Source organism: Oryctolagus cuniculus, chromosome 2, assembly GCF_964237555.1.
Source record: "Oryctolagus cuniculus chromosome 2, mOryCun1.1, whole genome shotgun sequence".
Taxonomy (NCBI): domain Eukaryota; kingdom Metazoa; phylum Chordata; class Mammalia; order Lagomorpha; family Leporidae; genus Oryctolagus; species Oryctolagus cuniculus.
Genome location: NC_091433.1, coordinates 158539344 through 158563377, shown reverse-complemented (window position 1 = coordinate 158563377; position 24034 = coordinate 158539344). Strand labels below are relative to the sequence as shown.

The following is a 24034-nucleotide window of genomic DNA, read 5'->3' as shown; positions in this document are numbered from 1 at the left end:
GAGCCAAGAGCTTCATCTGGATCTCCCATGTGGGTGCAGGGGCCCAAGGACTTGGGCCATTCTCTGCTACTTTCCCAAGCTCATTAGCAGGGAGCTGAATCAGAAATGGAGCATCCCATATGGGGTGCCAGCACTGCAGGCCGGGGCTTTAACTCTCTGCGCCGCAGCACCAGTCTTATAACATGAAAGGATCCATGTTCCCATCATAAGGTTTAATAGACACTAGTGTTTTGCTGTTTGCTTCAAACTGCTTTCAAAAGAAGAAAAATGGTACCAACTTTATCCAAATATTATCACTCTATCACTTTTCTTTCTCTAGTTTCTCAGATGTACCTCCCAGAAAAATTGTCTGAATGGTATTTTTCACTTTATACAATCATATTTTTAATACTTCCCCTACATATTCCTACATCAAAACTAATCTGTTGTTTTACAAGTTTGTAATTTTACATAATGGTATCACACTGTGTGTTTTCTTTTCCAGTTAGCTTTGTTTTTAAGATTTAGTCATGGTGATAGAAGTATAATATGTACTTTTAACTCTTGTAAGGCATAATGGTATTGCATTAGCATCTTTGTCTGCTTCTCCTTTTGCACATGTGAGAATGTCTCCAGGGCAAATACTCAATAACCAAGAATTCCACAGAACATTATGCACATCTTTATCTGATACTACTCTGGAGGCTTCTGATACTGTTCTGGTTCTTGATTATCTGTGTGTGACTTATTTTTTCCCTCTGGAAAGTTTTAGTGTTTTATCACTGATGTTTTGAAATTTCAGTTACTTTTTGTTGTGGTTCTGCTTTCAAGATTGATACTCATATTGTTCTGGGAAACTTTTCTGAATAATTTCTTCTCTTTCCTTTTCCTGTTCTTTCTGTACTATTAGTTGGAAGTTGTTCCCTGGACTGATTCTACAGGTTTCTTAGTTTTATTCTGTTATTTTGAGCTTCTTGTGATATTTTTAGGGGTAGGGTGGTGGGGAGGGGGAGGTAGCAAATTTGTCTCTTTTTCATTGACACTATATTCGTATTTATGGAATACAAAGTGATCTTACGATGCATGTATAGTGTGTGATGATTGAGTTAAACTATTAACATTTCTTAAGCCCTCACTTATTCTGCCTGTCTTAATTGCAACTTTGTATCCTTTGATCAGTATTTCCCTCTTCTTCACACCCCCAGCAACCGCTGGTAATCACCATTCTACTCTCTGCTCCTGAGTTTAGTTTAAGCTTCCACCCACAGTTGTTCCTTCATATTTACAAGTTTTGCATTTGGGGATTCAATGAGCCACAGATTGAAAATGTTAGGGAAAAAAATTCCAGGAAGTTTCAAAAAACAAAACATATTTACAACACACCAAGCGCTGTGCTGAATTGATTCAAGTGAAGTGATAAGTCAGCATCCTGTGCTGTCAGTTTCTGCTGTTCCACAGACCCTCAGTCTCTGGCCAGCATTTGTTTGAGCGTTGTTTGCCTTGTGTCTTGTTCTGTGATGGTCATATTTTCAGTCATTATTCCCTAAACAATATAGTATTACACCTTTGTGCATAGCATTCATATTGTATTAGGTAGTATTAATAATCTCGAGGTGTTTTAAAGTACACAAGAGGATATACTTAGGTTTTATGCAAATACTATGTCATTTTCTATAAGGATCTTGATTATCTAAGGATTTTGGTATCTGAGGGGGTCCTGGAACCTGTCCCATGTGGAAATCAAGGGATGACTGTGAAAGTAAGAACATGGAGTACTTGTGCCTGGCTTATATCCCCTTAGCGTGATGTCTCCAGGCCTATCTTTCTAAGTGACAGAATTTTCTTTTTTAAAAGGTGAATAGTATTTCACTGAGTACAAATGCCATATTTTTCTTATCTATTTGCTCTTTTTTTTTTTCAAGATTTATTTTAAAGGTAGAGTGACAAAGGGAGAGACAAGAGAAAGAGATCTTGTATTCCTTAGATCCAATGCTGGCTCCTGGTTTTGGATCGGCACAGTGCAGGCCGTAGCGGCCATTTGGGGAGTGAACCAACAGAAGGAAGACCTTTCTCTCTGTCTCTCTCTCTCTCTCATTGTCTATAACTCTACCTGTCAAATTTAAAAAATTATATAAAAAATAATGCTGCAGTGAACATGATCTCTTTGATATATGGATTTCAGTTCCTTGGAATATATATACCAAAAGCAAGATTGCTGGACCATTTAGCAATTGTAATTGTAGCTTTTTTGAGGGATCCTCCTTACAGTTTTCTATAATGGCTATACTAATGTATGTTCTCACCAACAGTGGAAGGGCACCTTTTCTCGACATTTTTTAACACTTGTTATCCTTGTCTCTTTTGATAATAGCCATTTTGACAAGTCTGAGGTAATGTTTGTGGTTTTAATTTCCATTTCTGTAATGACTAGTGATTTTGATTTTGAGCAATTTTGCTTGTGTATTGACCCTTTGTGTGCCACTTTAATTTCTAAGAGCGCCTTTTTTTCTCTAAATATTCTTTTTAAAATAGCATCTTATTCTTGGGTCATGAACACAGTACTCTTGTTTCTATTGAGGATATTTCTCCCCTATTCATTGCATATTTTTTCCCTTTGATCTTTTAATTTTCTTTGGTTTATTCTTCATGTTGAACATTTCCCTTCAATATCTGATCTTTGGATGTTTATATATATAAATTTTTAATTTTTTTTAATTTGAAAGGCAGAATTACAAAGAGGCAGAGGCAGAGAGAGGGAGAGAGAGAGAGGTTTTCCATCTGCTGGTTTACTCCCTAAATGGCCACAATGGCCAGAGCTGGGCCGATCCAAAGCTAGGAGCTTCCTCTGGGTTTCCCATTTGGGTATAGGGGCCCAAGCACTTGCTTTCCCAGACCACAGCAGGCAGCTAGATTGGAAGTAGAGCAACTGGGACTTGAACTGGCACCCATAGGGGATGCTGGCACGGCAGGCAGTGGCTTTATCTGCTATGCCAGTGTTATACTTTTTATATATAATTTTTTAAAAATTTTTAAAAATTTTTAAAGATTAATTTATTTTGAGAGGCAGAGTTACAGAGAGACAGATCTTCCATCTGCTGGTTCATTCCCATGGCTGGGGCTGGACCAGGCCAAAGCAAGGAACTTGGAACACATGAGGGTCCCAAGTTGTTGGGCCATCCTCCACTGCCTTCCCAGGCACATTAGCTGGAAACTGAATCAGAAGCAGAGCATCTGAGGCTCAAACCAGCACTCATATGGGATGCTAACATTGCAGATGCCAGCCCAACCCACTGTGCCACAACACTGGCCCTAGATGTCTTTTTATGTTTAAGTGTAAGTTCAAGAGTTTTGTATGGGTGAACAGAGATGTCATTTGGTAGGTCTTAATATTGTACCGGTGATTGTGGAGGCCTGAGCATTTTGTGGAGTATTCCTATATAAATAATCTATAAGTACTTTAGCTGAAACTATTAAATTTTCTCAGAGAGCAATTGAATTGCTTGACTGAGGCTTCTAAAATTTCTGGGAGTTGAGTTTGTGCAAGAAGGCTGATCTTTTCTGCATTTACTATGCATACTTGAACTTTAAGTCTGGTTTGCAGTGAGACTTCTGACCCTCGTTTGCAGCTAAATCCAGAGCCTCTGGTTTATCCCTTTCGAGGTAAACCTGAAGAGTTTTGCTTTGTATGGTAGTCTCCATAAATTCCCTATTAGTCTTCCCCTTTTTGAGATGGGGCCTGTGTCCCCTCCCCTTGAATCGGGATGATCTTTAGTGACTTGCTTGTAACCAGCAGATACAAGTGACACTTTGTGGCTTCTGAGGGTAAGCCAGAAAAAGCCAGGTATTAGGCTTGGAACATTCCCTCCAGGGGAAGCCAGGTGCCATATAAGAAGTGTGATAATGTGCAGATTGTCAAAACTGGAGAGGCCTCTGGGCCTGTATGTGGCACTTGGAGCAGCCTGTAGTCAACAGCCTGTGTCAGCTGCCAATCATGTAAGTGAGCTTTCAAGTGACTCTCTAGCCAGTATCTGTGTGCAGTAACAGTGAAAACCCAAGTGAGAACTGCCTAGTTGAGCCCTTATGATTAATGGGCCAATATTGATAACATTGTTATTAACTAAAACCTGTAATTTATGCACATTTAATAAGTTTTAACCTAATGTCCTTTTTCTGTTCCAGGATCCTATTGTATTTGGTATATTATATAAATGAAATACATCACATTTACATATTATACATTTACATGATCTGGTACACATGTAGCTGTACCAAATTATATAAAAGCCCCATATTATATTTAGTCATCCTGTCTTATGGGCCCCTCTTCCTGTGACAGTTTCTTGGACTTTTCTTTGTTTTTTATGATCTTGAGAGTTTGATGAATACAGGTATTTTGTAGAATATCCTTTTTTAAAAAAATTTTTTAAGATTTATTTATTTGAAAAGCAGAGAGAGGGAGGGAGTGCTGTCTTCCATCTGGAGTCTGCCTCATGAGTGGCAGGGGCCCAACTTTGGAGCCGTATTCAGCTGCTTTCCCAGGTGTATTAGCAGGGAGATGAATTGGAAGTGAAGTACCCAGAACTTGAACTGGTGCTATAGTATGGGATGCAGGTGTCACAGGCTGTGGTTAATTCACTGTGCCACAATGCCAGCCCTGAGGGGTCTTTATTTTAAATTTTGGGTTATAATCCAATGGTGCTTTATTTTGTTGCTCAGATTGTTTGTTCTTTAAAAGAAATGTGTATCATCTACCACAGGCCTAGAGTGGTGATAACTTCTCAGAAATAGAACTTCTGGGTCAGAGTTTCCAATTATTATATAATTTTTTTTTGACAGGCAGAGTTAGAGACAGTGAGAAAGGTCTTCCTTCTGTTGGTTTACCCCCAAAATGGCTGCCACGGCCAGGGTGCTATGGCCTGCGCGCCGGCCTATCCGAAGCCAGGAACCAGGTGCTTCCTCCTGGTCTCGCATGCGGGTGCAGGGCCCAAGCACTTGGGCCATCCTCCACTGCACTCCTGGGCCACAGCAGAGAGCTGGACTGGAAGAGGAGCAACCAGGACAGAATCCGGCATCCCAACCGGGACTAGAACCCAGGTGCTATCGCCTCAGGCAGAGGATTAGCCTAGTGAGCCATGGCGCTGGCCATATATTTTTTTTGACAGAGTGGACAGTGAGAGGGAGAGACAGAGAGAAAGGTCTTCCTTCTGTTGGTTCACCCCCCAATGGCCGCTGCGGCCGGTGCATTGCGCTGATCCGAAGCCAGGAGCCAGGTGCTTCCTCCTGGTCTCCCATGCGGGTGCAGGGCCCAAGCACTTGGGCTATCCTCCACTGCACTCCCGGGCCACAGCAGAGAGCTGGCCTGCAAGAGGGGCAACTGGGACAGAATCTGGCGCCCCGACCGGGACTAGAATCTGGGGTGTCTCTGCAGGCGGAGGATTAGCCTATTGAGCCGTAGCGCCGGCCTAGTGGTATATTTTTAAAAACAAAACAAACCCCATCTCTGTTACTGTTCTAGGTAAATTCCAAACTATTTGGATTTCTTCTGATTTTATAGTAATCCCCCTTATCTCTGCCAGTTTCAATCCAGAACACTGCATGGCGTTTGACACCTTATCTTGGGAGCCTCCTGAGCATTTATTAACTATTTTTGATTAAAAAAAAAAAACTTATGCATTAACCACTTAAACCTAGAGTTTAAACCTTAAACCTAGCTCTAGGCTAATCAGCTTTGGTTTGAATCTTGATTTGCCAGTTAATTGTATTATCTGGATATACCAACTTTCTCAGGAGTCTCAGTTGTATAATGACAATGTTAATAGTGCTAATCTTACCTTTTAGGTTGTTAGTGTGTATTAGTCTTTGGAAACCTTTGGGAAAAATCTTGTTCACAAACATGAAGCACCCCTGGGACCATCTCCTTTTGATTAGAAGCAGTTGGGATTGGCAATTTAAGCATGGCTTGCTGATGTCCACGTGCCCCTCTAACAAAAAGTGTGCCAGATGTGCTAGGGAGGAGAATTCTGCAGAATCTGAATGTCCGTTGAAGTTCAGTGGTTTACCTTGTCTAAAAGATTTTTGGTTAAAGGTCTTTGAAAATTGCTTGCTTGCTTTTTTGGTGCTTCTTTCCTTTTTCATTTTTATTTGCAAGGCAGAGAATCAGCAAAAGAAAAAGAACGAGATCTGGTTCCCACTTCAAATACTGCTAACAGCCAGGACTGGGCCAGCCAGCCAGGAACCTGGAACTCCATTTGGCTCTCCCACGTGGCCAGCAGGGACCTAAGTACTTGAGCCATCACCTGGTACTGCTTAGGGTGGGTGCATTACCAGGAAGCTGGATCTGAAGCGGAGTAGCCAGTACCCAAAGTGGGCACCCTGATACGGAATGTGGGTATCCCAAGCACAGACTTAATGGCTGTGCCAGATGCCCTGCAGTTGTTTTCTACAGGATAGAATTTAAGTGAGTTACTGTTTGTAAAGCATTTAAATCAATGCATGCCATGGAATAAACATAGAAGTATTTGGTTACCCCTTAGCACCTCAAACAAGATAAAAATGACATTGTGATTACTTGTTACAATGATCCTCTGTCACAACAATTAAATGAAACAATAAGAGGCAGAAGCCCTTAACTCTCTCAGATTAGCCTCCTGGTTGTTCCTGTAGGGGCTTAGGGTCAGACCAAGCCTCTTTGCAATGTATTTCAGGAGACCACTGACTGGAGGTTCTTGTTATCAAGCAAGAAAGAATTCAGACCTAAGAGTTTGGCTGTAAGTGAAGTAGCAGAGTTTGATGAACAAGAACGCACCTGACAGACCAGGCGGGCATCTTAGGAGAGGACTCAGTGCGGTCTGCGTTCAGCCTGGAGGGTTTGGATATGAGTATTTACCCCCTCCCCCAACTAGTGTCTTCTCCCTTTCCTGCCCTTTCTGGGACATAGCTGGGTGGAGGGCTTCTTGGGCATGAAATTCTTGAAATCATTCCTAGTATTTATCAGCACAATGTCATTGGACGTGATATTCTCCCTGTTGCAGGAAGGGAAGAGTCCCCAGACTGCCAAGGGCTGGAACCCACCTAACAAGGCTGGCAAGGTTACCCAATAAGAGTGATACTTTAGATGTGTAATTGCTGGGCTGCTTTCAAGGCTTGTTCCACCACACAAAAATTCCCATTTTTTTCAGCCCCTCTCACATGCATGAGCTAATCTCTATGTTGCTATCTAATGTAGCCATTAGCTTTGGCAATAGGGATGGTAAACCTCAAATAATACCTGATATTAGTGATTATTGGGAATACATGTCCTGAAGTTCACATTTCATTGTAGTCAAAAGTATCCAAGTGTTTTTGTGGTTATTAAGGAAGAAGTGGACCTAATTTTGGTAGAACTAAGAAACACAACATTGGTTTCTTTTCAAAAATTCTTAAGCATTTTTATTTGAAAGAAAAGAAAAAGTGAGAGACTGAGAAAGAGTTATATTCCATATGCTGCTTCACTCCTCAGATACTTGCCTGCAACAGCCAGGAGTAGGCCAGGCACAAGCTAGGAGCCAGGAACTCTGTCCTGGTCTCCCACGTAGCAGGAACCCCAGTACTTGGGCGTTAACCACTGCCTGCCAGGTACATTGTGGGAATCTGGATGGAAAGCTTGGACTTCAACCAGGCTCTTCTGATATGGAATGCAGACTCTTAAACTGGCAGCTTAACTCGCTGTTCCACAGTGCTTGTCCCAAATGCTTGTCCCCTGATTTTTCTATAGCAAGCCACAAGTGTCTGATATACCTGCTATGGCCCATGTATTGTTTATTAAATTTGGCAGTGAAAAAGGCAGATGCAGTTTTCTGTTCTCATGGAGCTTACATTCTGGTTAGGGTAAATAAAGAATTTTAGCAAGCTTCAAACAAAGTAAAACAGGAACATGAGGTGTGATAGTGTTGGGAAGATAGGTTAAGAGATTTCTTTGTGTTGTCATTGAGGCTGATGTCTAAATGTCAGGAAAGGAAAACAGTGAAAACAGGATCCACAGATGGGGGAACAAGCTCACCATATTGGGAGAACAGACAGAAGGCCACTGTAGTTGGAGAATAGTAAACGGTGATGGGAAACTTAATGCAGTGAAGTTCAAGAAGTAATCAGGTGTAAGATCAGACAGAGCCCTAGTAAGTTTGCATTTTCCTTTCAATTCAATGGGAGAGTGAGATAAAGAGACTCTGTTAGCTTTTATTCCTAGGATTTTTGCGTGGGTAATTTTGAGTCTGCATGTTAGTCATATGGAAACATTGTTTTAGGTTTTCCTCTAGGTATATGTTAAGTCAAGTCTGCATTAATACTGTGTATTAAGCTTCTTTGAGAGTATGCTCATATTGCAGTACTTTCAACTTAAGAAAATGTCTTGCAGCAGTTATCAGACATGTTGGATTTTTGCTACATGTTTCATGTATTGATATTGGTATCTGTTAGTTTGTTCACTTTATCTCTTAAAAAATTTCAATTCAGTTACTTATGGTGGAACAGCACTATATATTGTGTCCTATTCTAAATTGTTTCCAGAAAAGTTTTTCTGTTACTGCAGTATATGCATCACTTCATGAAATTTTTTTTTTTTTTTTGACAGGCAGAGTGGACAGTGAGAGAGAGAGACAGAGAGAAAGGTCTTCTTTTGCCGTTGGTTCACCCTCCAATGGCCGCCGCAGCCGGCGCACCACACTGATCTGATGGCAGGAGCCAGGTGCTTCTCCTGGTCTCCCATGGGGTGCAGGGCCCAAGCACTTGGGCCATCCTCCACTGCACTCCCTGGCCACAGCAGAGAGCTGGCCTGGAAGAGGGGCAACCGGAACAGAATCCGGCGCCCTGACCAGGACTAGAACCTGGTGTGCCGGCGCCGCTAGGCGGAGGATTAGCCTAGTGAGCCGCAGCGCCAGCTATGAATTTATAATATCCTTAGTTTGCTCTTGACTTGTAGAAGTCATTGTATCCCAGTTCTCATTCTGAGTGACGTGTAAAGACTTCATGTTTTTTATTGATTTTTATTTTATTTTATTTATTTGAAAGGCAGAATGATAGGGGAGAAGGGAGAGAGATCAAGATCTTCCAGCCTCTGATCCACTTCCCAAATGACTGCAATGGCCTGCCGGGGTTGGACCAGGCCAAAGCTAGCAACCTGGAACTCCATCTAGTTCTCCCATATGGATGGCAGGGGCCCAAATACTTGGTCCATTTTCCTCTGTTTTCCCATGCACTGGATTGGAAGTAGAACAGCCCATACTCTAAACAGTGCTCCAGTATTGGATGCTGGCATTGTAGGCAGTTGCCTAGCCTGCTATGCCACAATGCCAGCCCCCATGCTATTTTTAATAGTAAGATTTACAGTAGTTTTACTTTATCAAGGAAATGATGAAATATTTTTAAAAATATGTTGTTGGCCGGCGCCGCAGCTCACTAGGCTAATCCTCCACCTTGCAGCGCCGGCACACCGGGTTCTAGTCCCGGTCGGGGCGCCGGATTCTGTCCCAGTTGCCCCTCTTCCAGGCCAGCTCTCTGCTGTGGCCGGGGAAGTGCAGTGGAGGATGGCCCAAGTGCTTGGGCCCTGCACCCCATGGGAGACCAGGAGAAGCACCTGGCTCCTGCCATCGGATCAGCGCGGTGCGCCAGCTGTGGCGGCCATTGGAGGGTGAACCAACGGCAAAGGAAGACCTTTCTCTCTGTCTCTCTCTCTCTCACTGTCCACTCTGCCTGTCAAAAAAAAAAAAAAATGTTCTTATGATCACTGACGTCATAAATAGGAGTGTCAATTGTTAAATCAACAACAGGAGTCACTGTGCACCTACTCCCCATGTAGGACCTCTGTCCTTAATGTTTTGTACTCTGAGAGTTCATGGTAAAACTAGTCTTCAAACAGTACTTTATACTTTGTGTGTCTGTGTGGGTGCAAACTGTTGAAATCTTTACTTAGTATAGAGTTGATCTTCTGTATATAAGGATAATTAAAAATGAATCTTGGGCCCGGCGCTGTGGCACAGCGGGTTAATGCCCTGGCCTAAATATTTTCTTATTTCTCTGAAAGGTGTTTGCTTGTTTGCATTCTCACCTCTTCCTATACATTTTCTTTTCTTGTAGTTCCTTTTCTCTTCTAGTATGCTTCTTTCTGGCTTGGGTTGGTCTGTGAGTCTTGGGAAAATTCTTCTCTAATTGACCGTGGACTGTATGCTTATATTTTAAAAGGGGTGAGTTTGTCTGTGGGACTTACTGGCCATGGTGTTCACTGCAGGATGATTGAGTAGCCTCTAATGTCAGTTTTTGTTTGTTTGTTTGTTTTTTACTTTTTTCAAAAGTTCATTATTTTCATCTACTTGAAGGGCTGAGAGAAAGATCAATCTTCCAGCCACTGGTTAACTCCCCAAATACCTGTAATAGCCAGACTGGGCCAAGCCAAAGCCAAGAGTCAGGAACTCCATCTAGGTCTCCCCTATGGGTGGCAAAAGCAAAGCATTTGCACCACCATCTGCTGCCTCCTAGGATGCATTAGCAGGAAGCTGGCTTGAAAGTGGAACCACTGGAATTCCAATAGGATGGGAGTAACCCAAGCAGTGCCGTGACACAATGTATCACAACGCCCACCTCAGTGTTCTTAGATCTTTCCTTTAGGGCTATTGAGAGTCTCTAAAGACTCTTCTCATTTTTTGTTCAGATGGTATAAATTGAATTGCCGTCACTTTGAGAACCAAATGTCTGCAGAAGTCTAGATCATAGAATAAGTATATACTCCTTCACTTAACTTTTTTTTTTTTTTTAATTTTTGTTTACTTATTTGAAAGGCAGAATTAGAGATATTCCATGTGGTAGTTTTCTCCCCAGATGGCCACAGCAGCCAGGTCTGGGGCTAGCCAAAGCCAGGATTTTCTTCTGGGTCTCCCATAGGATTCAGGTCATCTCCCTCTGCTTTCCTAGGCTATTAGCAGGAAGCTGGATTGCAAGTGGAGCAGCCAGGACACAAACCAGTGCCTACATGGGACATCAGTGTTCCAGGCGGCATCCCCTAACTTAATGTTTAAAGTCTGATTTCCTGCCTTCATCTCTGCCTGGTGTTTCCATATTCAGAAAGTCTCATTTTACCTTCTTTAGAAATAAGCTACATCTCTTCTGGGCTGAAGGAATGGCATTCATTTCATTGAAGCTGCACTGCATAGGAGGGGAGAATGTGGGCAGTCAACTGCTTTTTAAATGGACTTTCAGTCCATCCATCCTAGTTTTAATCCCAGTTTTACCTCTACTTCCACAGATGCCACCAAAACCTGTGGTGTGGTGTACAGTTTAAACTTGGTTCTGGCTTTCCTCATAGCTCATTTAGTATGGTAGCTTCGTATTTCTGTCCAATCAGTTGGTCTTGGTTCTTCTGGTTTCCTGTCTTCAGAATTTATATCCAGAAATTGAGATGTCCAGTTAGAATCTTTAAATCTTTTTTCAGATAAACAAGTGTTATTTGAGTATTTCATATGAGACAGCAACATACCCAGTTGAATTGTATTTGCCCCTTGTGAGCCATATTCTGATTTCACAGTGTCATTGTATACAGTGATATAGCTGTTAACTGCAGTTGGTAATCCAACCTTAAAAGCAGAGTTTCAGAACAGGAAGGAGCAGCTCTTTTTCTAGGAAAACAGATGCGTGGTGTAGAGCCGAGGAATCAAGCGCAATGCTTGAGTCATTTGTTTCCTTGTTTCCCACATTTCATTGTTAGGATGCTATGTTTATCCACATATGTTTGTATTTAAGATTCAGGTTATTGTGCTTTTATTTTTCTGGACACTATGGATTTCTTGTTTGGGGGAAGGACCAATTTGTGTTTTTTAAAGTCTAGTTCTATGTGTATATTCAAACACATCATTTGTTTGCTGAACTCCCAGTAGTATGAAACTTTTCCAGGTCATTTTAAAAAAATAAGCTCTTGATCCTAAATAAGCTTCTCTAATAGATATTTGGTATTTCTTATGCATAAATTTTCATGACCAAACTTGATAGACAATCCTATGAAATGGACTAAACAGTGAAAATGACATTATGAATGTAATTGTAAGCAATTCTTTTTAAAAGATAAAATCCAAGGGGCTGGCACTGTGGTGTCGTGTTGTGATAAAACTGCCACCTGCAGTGCTGGCATCCCATATGGGCAACGATTTGAGTCCCAGCTGCTCCACTCTGATCCAGCTCTCTGCTATGGCCTGGGAAAGCAGTAGAAGATGGCTCTAGTCCTTGGGCCCCGCACCCACTTGGGGGACCCAGAAGCAGCTCCAGCTCCAGCCGTTGCAGCCATTTGGGGAGTGAACCAGCGGGTGGAAGACTTTCTCTCTCTCTCTCTCACTGCCTCTGCCTCTGCCTTTCTATAACTCTGCCTTTCAAATAAATAATAAATAAATCTTTAAAGTAAATTAAATCTAGGTTCAAGCAGGTGGAAGTTTCCAGACCTCTCATTCCAAGCTGTTTTGTTTAAGCCAAGATCTCTCTTATGGGACCCTATTCCTTATTACTGCTGCCCCCACCACCAACAGCTTAAGGGAGACAGATTGATTTTTCAGTGCCCTCTCTGGAACAAAGACATGAGACTTCCTTCTTCATTTGTCTCAAGATAATTAAGGTAAATAGGCCGGCGCCACGGCTCACTAGGCTAATCCTCTGCCTTGCGGCGCCGGCACACTGGGTTCTAGTCCCAGTCGGGGCACCGGATTCTGTCCCAGTTGCCCCTCTTCCAGGCCAGCTCTTTGCTGTGGCCCGAGAGTGCAGTGGAGGATGGCCCAAGTGCTTGGGCCCTGCACCCCATGGGAGACCAGGATAGGCACCTGGCTCCTGGCTTTGGATCAGCGCGGTGCTCTGGCCACGGCGGCCATTGGAGGGTGAACCAACAGCAAAGGAAGACCTTTCTCTCTGTCTCTATCTCACTGTCCTCTCTGTCAAAAAAAAAAGGAACGGTGCTGTGGTATAGTGGGTAAAGCCGCCACCTGCAATGCTGGCATCCCATGAGTACTGGTTCAAGTCCTGGCTGCTCCTCTTCCTATCCAGCTCTCTGGTATGGCCTTGGGAGAGCAGTAGAAGATGGCCCAAGCCCTTGGGCCCCTGCACCCGCGTGGGAGACCCAGAAGAAGCTCCTGGCTCCTGGTTTCAGATTGGCGCAGCTCTGGCTGTTGTGGCCAACTGGGGAGTGAACTAGAGGATGGAAAACCTCCCTCCACCATCCCTGCCCCCCGCTCTCCTTTTCTCTCTGTGTAACTCTTTCAAGTAAAATAAATTAATTAAAAAAAAAAAAACACTTCTAAATGAGAAGTTTGTGTGGAGTTTGAACCTATTTGTTAAAGTGTAAACAGCAGTACATTAATTTCAAAAGCATCAGGAAAAATGGAACTACTACAGAGGTTTTTCTGTAATTAATAGATGGGATTGAAAAGTGGTTTAATAAAGACAACAGATCAGTTTTATTTGCATTTAGGTGTCTTTGTAAGTTGTGTTTTTTTCTCAGTTGAAATAACTACTTAAAATCTTAACTAAAAATATATACCACTAAGGTTTCAAATCATTGAATCAGAGTTATTGAACATGTAGCCTACATGTTCAAAAATGACAAGCATATTCTATTACATTGCTCAGTATGAAATATACTACTATGATTGAATTAAAAATAATTTTTCTGTGTTTTTAATCTTTTCCTTTCAAAATTCCTTTTTTGTGAGTATATAATTTTGTAAATATATAATTGGTCATAGCTTAAAAAGCATACTGCACAAAGAAACCTATACCCAAATGGAAATCAGTTGATCTGGACTAGTGTCTGTCAAAATGTGATTCTTAAATGCTTTCTTAAAGGTTCCATCCATGAAGTATTGAAAAAATTTTGGAGGCAAGGGATAGGGTCTTGGAATCTGCATATAAAGCAGATAATATTAGCAAACATCTTATGGTGTTTACAGTTTCTAGTTCTGTTCTAAGCACTTTATATTAATTCATTTGTAACAAGAAACCCTATGAAATATGTAGGTACAGGTGTTTAAGAAATTTGCTCAGGGGCTGTCTTTGTGGTATAGCACTAGGTTAAGCTGCCACCTGCAGTGCCAGCATCCCAAATGGGTGCCATTTCATGTCCTGGCTGCCCTAGTTCTGATCCAGCTCCCTGCTAATGTGCCTGGGAAAGCAGTAGAAGACGGCCCAAGTGCTTTGGACCCCTGCCATCCATGTGGGAGACCCAGATGATGCTCCTGCCTTTGGTCTGGCCCAGGCCCAGTTGTTTAAGGCATTTGTGCAGTGATCTAGTGTATAGAATCTGTCTCTCTGTAACCCTGCCAAATACATAAATAAATAAAATCTTTTTTTTTTCTTTTAAGGTATTTGCCCAGGGTCACACAGAATATATAGGAAATAGGTCAGGGAACTCTTATTCTCCTTTTTGAGAACTACTACTCTGGTCTGAAGCTGAGAAAGCTTTATAATAATGATGAAGTTGGGTGGGGTGGGGGGAGGAGCTGATGCATAGTCATATTTTATAGGAGCATTTTAAGTCTGTCGGCCAACATTGGATAGCTACTTTCTGGATTACAAAACTCAGCAATATGAAATAATTTTTCTCTCACTATCAATTTATGTATTTATTTGAAAGGTAGCATTACCATGAGGGAGACAGACATCTTCCATCCACTAGTTCACTCCCCAAATGGGCCCATGAGTTAGTGCTGGGCCAAGGTGAAGCCAGGAGCTTCATTCAGCTCTACACATGGGTGCAGGGGTCCAAGTACTTGGGCCATCTTCTAGTTTCCCAGACATTAGCAGAGAGTTGGATCAGAAATGGAGCAACCAGGGTTTGAACCAGTATGTGATGCTGGCACTGCAGGACAGCTCTTTAACTTGCTGAGCCACAGTGATGACCCCAGGAATTTCTTTGGCACCATATTAAAATTGTTTGTTCTGACAGAATATAAGTAATGAGTCTGTATTTTTTAATTTCATGTGCACTAAAGTTTTGATACAGCTGAATGTTTATAGAATGGAGATTTGTTTTAGTTGAATTTTGAAGTTGTCTTTAAGATCACTAAAGTCAAAAATTAATTTCAATAGTTAACTTTTGGAAGTCTTTCTAAAATATATTAGCAACTTTTCCACCTTAATTTATTGAACAGGATTACTTATTTATGAATATTCTTATTGTCCGGTCTTATATTGGTAGGCTTATATGTTGAATATGAGACTGATATATTGAATTTTATAAAATTCTTGAAGTTTCTTGGCTTTCTTTTCTCCTAGAACTATGGTCTTCAATTTGGCTACACATAGGAGTCACCTGAGAAAATTTTTTTTAATCTTTTTTTTTGTTTGTTTTTTAAGATTTATTCATTTGAAAGGCAGAGTTACAGAGAGGCAGAGGCAGAGGCAGAGAGAGGTCTTCCATCCGCTAGTTTACTCCCCAAATGGCTGCAATGGCCAGAGCTGTGCCGATCTGAAGCCAGGATGTTCTTCCCAGTCTCCCACGTGGGTGCAGGGGGCCAAGGACCTGGGCCATCTTCTGTTTTCCCAGTCCAGAGCTGGATTGGCAGTGGAGCAGCCAGGACTCGAACCGGCACCCATACAGGATTCTAACACTGCAGGTGGTGGCTTTACCCCCTAAAGCCACAGCACCGGCCCTGAGGGTTTTATTTAAAATACTTATATCTGGGTCCTACTTCCAGAGTTGTTTATTTGATTTATCTGATGATTCTAATGTGCTAGAGTTGAGAAATCATTGTTCTAGAGGAAGGGTGGAAGGCAGGGGAGGTGGGGAGAGAGTGGATTTCTTGATTGGTCTTTTTGTTGTTGTTCCTGAAAAACCTGCTTGAGATAGTAGTTATAGAGAGTAGGTAGATTATTGTAGGTACATTTTTGTCAAACTCAAATATTTAACAGCTATGGTTTTTTTCTTTCAGATTCATTACTAAACATGGGTGCATTTTTGGATAAACCCAAAACTGAAAAACATAATGCTCATGGTGCTGGAAATGGTTTGCGTTATGGCCTGAGCAGCATGCAAGGATGGAGAGTGGAGATGGAAGATGCGCACACAGCTGTTGTGGGTATTCCTCACGGCTTGGAAGACTGGTCGTTTTTTGCAGTGTATGATGGTCATGCTGGATCCCGAGTGGCAAACTACTGCTCGACACATTTGTTAGAACACATCACTACCAATGAAGACTTTAGGGCAGCTGGAAAATCAGGATCTGCTCTCGAGCCTTCAGTGGAAAATGTCAAGAATGGCATCAGAACTGGCTTTTTGAAAATTGATGAATATATGCGTAACTTTTCAGACCTCAGAAATGGGATGGACAGGAGTGGTTCTACTGCAGTGGGAGTTATGATTTCACCTAAGCATGTCTATTTCATTAACTGTGGTGATTCACGTGCTGTTCTCTATAGGAATGGACAAGTCTGCTTTTCTACCCAGGATCACAAACCTTGTAATCCAAGGGAAAAGGAGCGAATTCAAAACGCAGGAGGCAGCGTCATGATACAACGCGTTAATGGTTCATTAGCGGTGTCTCGCGCTCTGGGGGACTATGATTACAAGTGTGTTGATGGCAAGGGCCCAACAGAACAACTTGTTTCTCCAGAGCCTGAGGTTTATGAAATTTTAAGAGCAGAAGAGGATGAATTTATCATCTTGGCTTGTGATGGGATCTGGGATGTTATGAGTAATGAGGAGCTCTGTGAATTTGTTAAATCTAGGCTTGAGGTATCTGATGACCTGGAAAATGTGTGCAATTGGGTAGTGGACACTTGTTTACATAAGGTATGTAAGTTTTTTTGTTTTAATTAAAATACCATATTATAAAAGGCACAGTAAGTAAATTTAAGCAAACTTTAAGTTTTTAAAACTTAATATTTTCTTTAGGGAAAACATACATTTTTGAATACTTCCTCAACAAGAATGAAACTACTATTTTTTTTTTTTGCCATCACTATTTGTCCCAAACTTCTAGTTTGCAGATTAAGTTTGATATTCTGAGACATTTGTTATCATTTAAATACTTGATGACTTGGTGTGGCAGAGGTACCTATTCAGAATTGTGGCATTTGGTTCAAATTCTCAACATTGACAATTGCTGTCTTGTGACTGATTATGAGTAGCTTGACAAAATGTGCAGATGTGCGGGTAGTAGAATTGTGTACTTTATACACTAAAAAAAAAATCCGCCACATAAAATATTGGAGGATGTTCCAAAAGTCTACCTAGGTAAAGTTTGCTTCTGACCTCGTAGCACCAAAGACAAAACCTGAAAAAAAAAAAAGTAGGAACAGTGCATGTCTCATGGTCTCATAAAGGGAACTTTTTATTAGCAATACAATGTAAAGGGTATTTTCATGTAACTCTCCATGTAAGAAGTATAGGACTTGATGGATAGTATTGTATTTTTAGAAGATTTCAAGATTCTTTTTGTGGAGATGTTTTTATTATCACTGATTAAAAGCCAAAGGCTTATATAAAGTGCAATCCCATGAAGGATCTCTGTGGGCCACTGAAATTTATTTAGATTTCTAATTTTTTGGTGAATTAGAATTTTATGCAGTAATGGAAACAAAAAATATCCAGAATAACAGATAACTGGCAGTTCCCTTGAATGTCTTTAAAGTATTCAGTTGTTTCAAATGGGTTCTTGACAGCTTCTAAATAGAAATTGATTAATACTTGAGTTATCTGGCCAATTTCTGGCCAATGTGCAAATATTCTTTGACTCTCTAACTAAACAGATACAAGGCAAAACTGACCATTAGTTTTATGAAATACAGTTTGACTTATTCTATCTACATGAGGAACCATTTTGCCTCCCTATCACATAAGTTGTTGTGGAAGGTACAGGCATAGCCAGAGGCTTTTCAAGAAGGATCTCTGGGTCTAAAGAATTGCCTAGGTTTTGGTGAATATATCTGTTAGAGTTTCTAGTGGGCAGCTTTATTCCGAGAGGATTTTAATGATGGTACCTCTGGCTGCACTGATTTTTTTCTTTAACACACTATTCAGGACAGAACTATTGGCGATTGGCGATGATCAAATAATAAGTGGCTCTGGAAATTTCTTTATCCTTGGACTCCAAATGGAGTGATTCTGACCTGCAGCTTTTTGAAATGAAAACAGGCATGCACTTTTCTTTTTTTTTGCTTCTAATTACCAAAAACAAATAGTATATGCTATTGAAATAAATCCATATAATACAAAAAATATTTTAAAAGGACTCAAAATTTTGTTACACTTTATCAGCTACTTTCATTATTATGATATTTATCTTTCTAGTCAGTTTTGCCTGCCTGCCAGTGTGGTGTGGATGGTTTTTATAAAAAATTAGCTGATTATATTTGTTGTGCTACAGCCTGCTTTTTCCAACAATATATTGTAGTGAGGTCTCCATTTTTATAAGTATTGCTCTGCATTTTTCATGGCTGCATAGTCTTCTGTTAAATAGATAACATACAGTTGTGAAGAAATAGCCTTTTAAAAACCTATCAAGTCTGTAATTTGGACTAAAGAAAGTTTGTGTAGTAGATAAAATTGCACTCCATTGAAAGGATGCTAGTTTTCAGGAAAAAAAATTATTGTACTATTTCCACTTATTATATACTTATTTTTATTTGAGGGACACAGAGAGCTTGTTCTCATCCACTGGTTCATTCCCTAAAATTTGCTCATTCACTCCCAAAATGCAGGCAAGGCATGGCTTGTGCAGAACCAACGCCAGGGACTGCACGCTGAATTCAGGTTTCCGGAGTGCATGGCAAGGACTCATGCACTTGAGCCCTCACTGCTGTATCCCAGGGTCTGCATGAGCAGGAAGCTGGAGTCAGGAGCCAGAGCTGGGTATTGTATGCGGCACTCTGATAGGAAACATGGACATATCAACCTGCGTCTTAACTACCAGGCCAGCTACCACCCCCAGTTTCTGGGAATTTTGCCTCTGTGCTTCTGAATGAAATTTTAAATTTCTGGTGACATATCTTTACTTGATAATTTTTGCCACTTTAAAATGGTTAAATGTTCATATTGATGATGTTAAAAAATATTATAGGGACCAACATTGTGGCCCAGTGAGTTCAGCCTGGCCTCTTCACATCCTGGCTGCTCTACTTCCTATCCAGCTTCTTGCTGATGCACCAAGGAAAGCAGCTGGAAGAAGGCCGCCTCAAGTACTTGGACCCCTGCCTCTCATATGAGAGACTCCAATGGGGTTCCTAGCTCTTGGAGACCATTTGGGGAGTGAACCAGCAGATGGAAGATCAGTCCCTCTCTGTAACACTCCTCCTTTCAAATAAATAAATACATCTGGGAAAATAAAAGATTCTAGATGGACTTGTAGATTCTCAGAAGTGAGCAATAACGACAGACAATTTAACTCCATAATTTTGTCATTCCACTCATTTATATTGTAATACTAAGGATTAGCAGTATCATAACATAGAATATAATTATTTAGAATTAATCTGAAAGGCTGAATGTAAATTCTGAAATCCATGGAAAGCACTTAGTAGTTGCTCAATAGGTGTTAACCCGTTTAAGAAGAGAGGGAGGGTCAGCACTGTGGTGTAGTAGGCTAAGCCTCTCCCTGCAGTGCTGGCATCCCATATGGGTACCAGTTTGAGTCCCGGCTGCTCCACTTCCGATCCAGCTCTCTGCCTATAGCTTGGGAATGCAGTAGAAAATGGCCCAAGTCCTTGGGCTTCTGTACCCATGTGGGAGACCTAGAAGAAGCTTCTGGCTTAGGATTGGCCCAGCTCTGGCCATTGTGGTCATTTGTGGAGTAAACCAGTGGATGGAAGACCTTTATCTCTATCTCTCCTTCTCTCTGTAAACTCGACCTCTCAAAAGTCTTAAAAAAAAAAAAAATCCAGTTATTAAGTAGATGATTCCCTAATAAAAGATTTCTGGTACTTGTCATACCTTAGTAAGTTTATGAGCACTCTTATATGTTATCTCCTGAGGTACTGGGAAGGTGTGATAATCATCATCGCCACAGTTGTATGAGGTTATTGTTAATTTCTTCCCTCCCTCCCTCCCTCCCTTCCTTCTTTTCTCTTCTTTTCTTTTTGTATTTGTTTTCTTTGTTGTTTGTGAGGAATTATTTTATGTGAACCAACTAGTGGTCCAAGCAGTTTACCCATATTTAACTTTCACGACAACTATGTGAAGTAGTTAGAATTATTCTTATGAATAAACTGTAAGTGTTAGGTGGTTCTGGTCAGGTATTACCTTATTTTAAAAATTAGATATTTAATTCTAGAGGAGAATGGTCTCTTAAGAAAGCAGCTTTCCCACTTCATTGCCAGTGCTAGCATTCATGGTATTTACTACCAACTAGTTTCACGTTTCATAAAATGTGTAGCTGCTATTTACCACAGCTTTTCATAACTTATAAATTACATATTCTCGAAGTAACCTGAGGTAGACAAAATAAAACTTTATTTGCAAGTAAGGAAATGGAAGTTGTTTGATATTAAATGGCAGTTGTAAATCTAAGCTTTCTGATGTAAGTTTAGTATTTTTTGTTATCAGTGTTTCTCAGAATGGTCTGATAAAGCATATTGTATGTGTGTGTTTTGTCTTTGGTTCTGAAAAATTTTTCCCCAAGGGAAATATTTAAGACATTCCCTTTTTTTAATTGTTACAAATTAATGCATATTTTTGGTAGTAAGTACAAAGATGCTTTATGTAAGACCATTTGCATTTATGTTCAGCCTTTCCAGCCTCATTGCCTTAGGTACCCACTGTTCACCGTTTGCTGTATCCTTCCAAGAGGCTCTCTGTGTTTGTTAATATAAATATAAGCATTACAGCAGGCTTTTTTATTTAATTTGCTGACTTTTTAATTGGCTAGCTTACAGAAATGGATCATGTTATGCTTCTTACTTTGCCATCTGCTTTGGTTTTCCTAAATCAAAAAAGTCAGTATTCCTTTAAATTGGTCTTTTAAAATATTATTTAATTTCCCTAAATTTTGTATGCCACCTGTAAGAAGCTTATTTACTTTGTTTTTATTTATTTTTAAATATTTATTTTGTTTGAAAGGCAAAGTTAAACTGAGGGAATGGGAGAGACAGAGCTCTTCCATCCACTAGTCACTCCCCAATTGGTCACAACAGCCAGGGCTGGGCCAGACCAAAGCCAGGGGCTTCATTCAGAACTCCCATGTGGGTGCAAGGGCCCAAGTATTTGGGCCATCTTCTGTTTTCCCAGGCATATTTACAGAGCTGGATCAGCAGTGTAGCAGCTAGGTTAAAGGTAGTACAGCTGGCATGCTAATCAGCACCCATATGGCAGTAGCTTGACCTGCTGCTCCACAACACTGGCCCCAAGCTTTAAAACGTGAGATACTACCTGGGAGTTGTATGAAATTGAGGGAAATATTTTCCAAAGGCAGTGTCATTCTAGATTATTTATACAACATGGAAAATGTATTTGTATACTCCCTCAACCCAAGTAATTACTTAATAAACTTTTCCCATTGTAGTTTATTGGAAAAATTATTATCTTTATAAAATATAATCATAAATAACACAGAAGCAGACATGTATAATTAAGAGTAGTTGAGTGTTTTGAGGTGTGGAGGAGAGGAGGACTGATTGCAAAAACACAATCTATGTACAGACAGTACAGTGAAGGAATTTCTGTACTTCCTTGGTTTATATTATCTGAGTGTGTGTTAATTTTTTCACAGCACTATTTAGTCAAGTGATTATTGATTGTTTCAAGTATTAAGTGGTTAGATTCAAGCTTAAAGAGTCTGTATGTCCTAGCAAAATAGAAATTTAGAAAAATTTTTGTCATTTATAAAACTAAAGGTAGGAATGAGTGTTTAAGCTAGAGGTTAAGGCACTGCTTGGATTGCTCACATCCCATATTGAAGCACCTGAATTTGAGTCTTGGCCCTGCTGCCAATTCCAGCTTCCTACTAGTGCATTTCCTGGGAGGCAGGAGGTAGAGGTTCAAGTAGTTGGATCCCTGACACCAGTGTGGGAGACCAGGATGGAGTTTGTGGCTGCTGCTTTTTTTTTTTTTTTTTTAATATTTATTTATTTATTTGAAAGGTAGAGTTATGCAGAGGCAGAGAGAGAATCTTCCATCTGCTAGTTCACTCCCCAAATGCCCCAGCAGCTGGAGCTGGGCCAATCTGAAACCAAGAGCTTTTTCTGGGTCTCCCATGTGGGTGCAGGGGCCCAAGGAACAGCCGGGACTCAAACCAGGGCCCATATGGGATGCTGGTGCTACAGATGGTGGCTTTTCCCACTCGGCCACAGTGCTGACCTCAGCTTCTGGTTTTGACCTGGCCTAGCCCTTGGCTGTTGGAGGCATTTGGATAGTGAACCAGCTTATGAGAGAGAGCTCTCTCTGTACACACACATTTTTATTTTCATTTTATTTGAAAAAGCAGAGAGACAAATACCTTCCATCTACTTGTTCATGCCCTGAATGCCCACAACAGCCAGTATGGGGCCAGACCAAAGCCAGTAGCCTAGAACTACATCCAGATCTCTCCTGTGTGGTGGCAGGGACTGAAGTACATGATCCATCTCACATGCTGCCTCACAGGATGCACGTTAGGAGGAAGCTGGATCAGAAGCAGAGTCCCTCAAACCAGGGGCTCCCAAATGGGATCCAGGTATCCCAAAGGGCAATTTAACCCTGTACATATGTCTGCTCTGCTTCTCTGTGTTTCAAATAAACAAACTATTTACTTTTCAAACCTTGAAATCATTTAACACTGCTACCTTCATTTCCTGTATCACGTTGATTTTTATGAGGACTTGTTTTTATCTGAGCAACCCCTAAAACCCTACTTCCACAAACTTGCATGTCATTGAGAGAAATGTGACATCTAGTGTTAAAGCGTGTACTCCCTCAAACTAGGTTATGGCATGTTCACAGAAGTTGAATATCACTGTTTGCCTCTCATTTAAAATATTGCCAGTGAGCACAGTGTGACACCTTAAGGCTTCTTGGTACACTGTTTGAAAACCATGGATTTAGTGTTAAGAACATAGTCTTGAGCCAAGCAGTTGGATTTTACATTATCCTATGCCCCTTGTAGGAATTTGGGCAAAGCCTCAGTTTCTTCATTTTATAAAAGAAAGATAGTATTATCTTCTTCATGGAGTTGTTAAGAACAAAGCTCTTGGTGTGTGCCTGACAGATCTGGTTTATAACTTTATAAAACTTATTGATAGGTTTTAGTTAGGGGTAACATTGTGGTGTAGCAGGTTAGGTTGCTTGTGCCATCTATATCTATATGAGTGCCAATTCCAGTCCAATCTATTCTGCTTCCAATCTAGCTTCCTGTTGATGAATCCAGGGAGGGATCGATGATGGCTCAATTATTCGGGCCACTGCCCGACATGGAAGACCTGAATGGAATCTCATGGCTTTGGCCTGCCCCAGTCTTGGCTATTGGGGTGCAAATCAGAAAGTGGAAGTTCTCTCTTGCTCTCTTTCTCTCTGTCTTTGTTCTGTTGTTCTGCCTTCCAAGTAGAGGAAAATAAACATTTTACATATGTTATATTTGTGGTTAAGAAACAGGTGAATTTATATAAAGGAAAAATGCTTTTAAGGAATGAGAAAATGGGAACAGCAGTGACGATTCTTGGAAAATAGTCATAGGCTTTGTGTTTTCATGGATAGATGAAAATTTGGTCTGTTCAGCTTGACTGGTTTCTAAACTATATGTAAATAATACCACTACAGTGAGTATCAAGTTAAGTAAATTGATATTAAGAAATGAATATTGATGATTCATTTAACAGGTATTTATTAGTAACCTTGGCAATGATAGAGATTCTGTTCACAAGCTATTTCATGTGTTGTGCTGGACACTTCTTTGTAACCATGCAATATTCACCTTTAAAATGATTTTCAAATTATTTACTGTTTAAATTTAGATGCTCATACTTATATCAGGGCTTCTTTGATCTATTACTAATTATTACTTATTATTACTCTAATTATTATAGTGTTACTGTGCTATAGGAAAAAGCAACAGGACTGTAGTAATCAATTTTTAAGTAACTAGATAGTTGC

At 40.7% G+C, this 24034-nt stretch overlaps 1 protein-coding gene across 11 annotated transcripts in view; it reads left to right on the top strand.

Moving 5' to 3' along the window:
• PPM1B (protein phosphatase, Mg2+/Mn2+ dependent 1B) overlaps positions 1–24034 on the top strand; it is a 79734-nt gene that overhangs the window by 30151 nt on the left and 25549 nt on the right. For 10 of the 11 annotated variants that reach the window (XR_011386663.1, XR_011386664.1, XM_051842957.2 and 7 more), the window contains exon 2: positions 15909–16768. The exons of the other annotated variant lie outside the window; for it this stretch is intronic. Coding sequence is in view for 8 of the 10 variants with exons in the window: in XM_070069186.1 (XP_069925287.1) it covers positions 15909–16768 (860 nt within the window). In the remaining 2 variants the exon portion in view is untranslated. The remainder of the gene's footprint in view (positions 1–15908; positions 16769–24034) is intronic. 11 annotated transcript variants of the gene reach the window in all.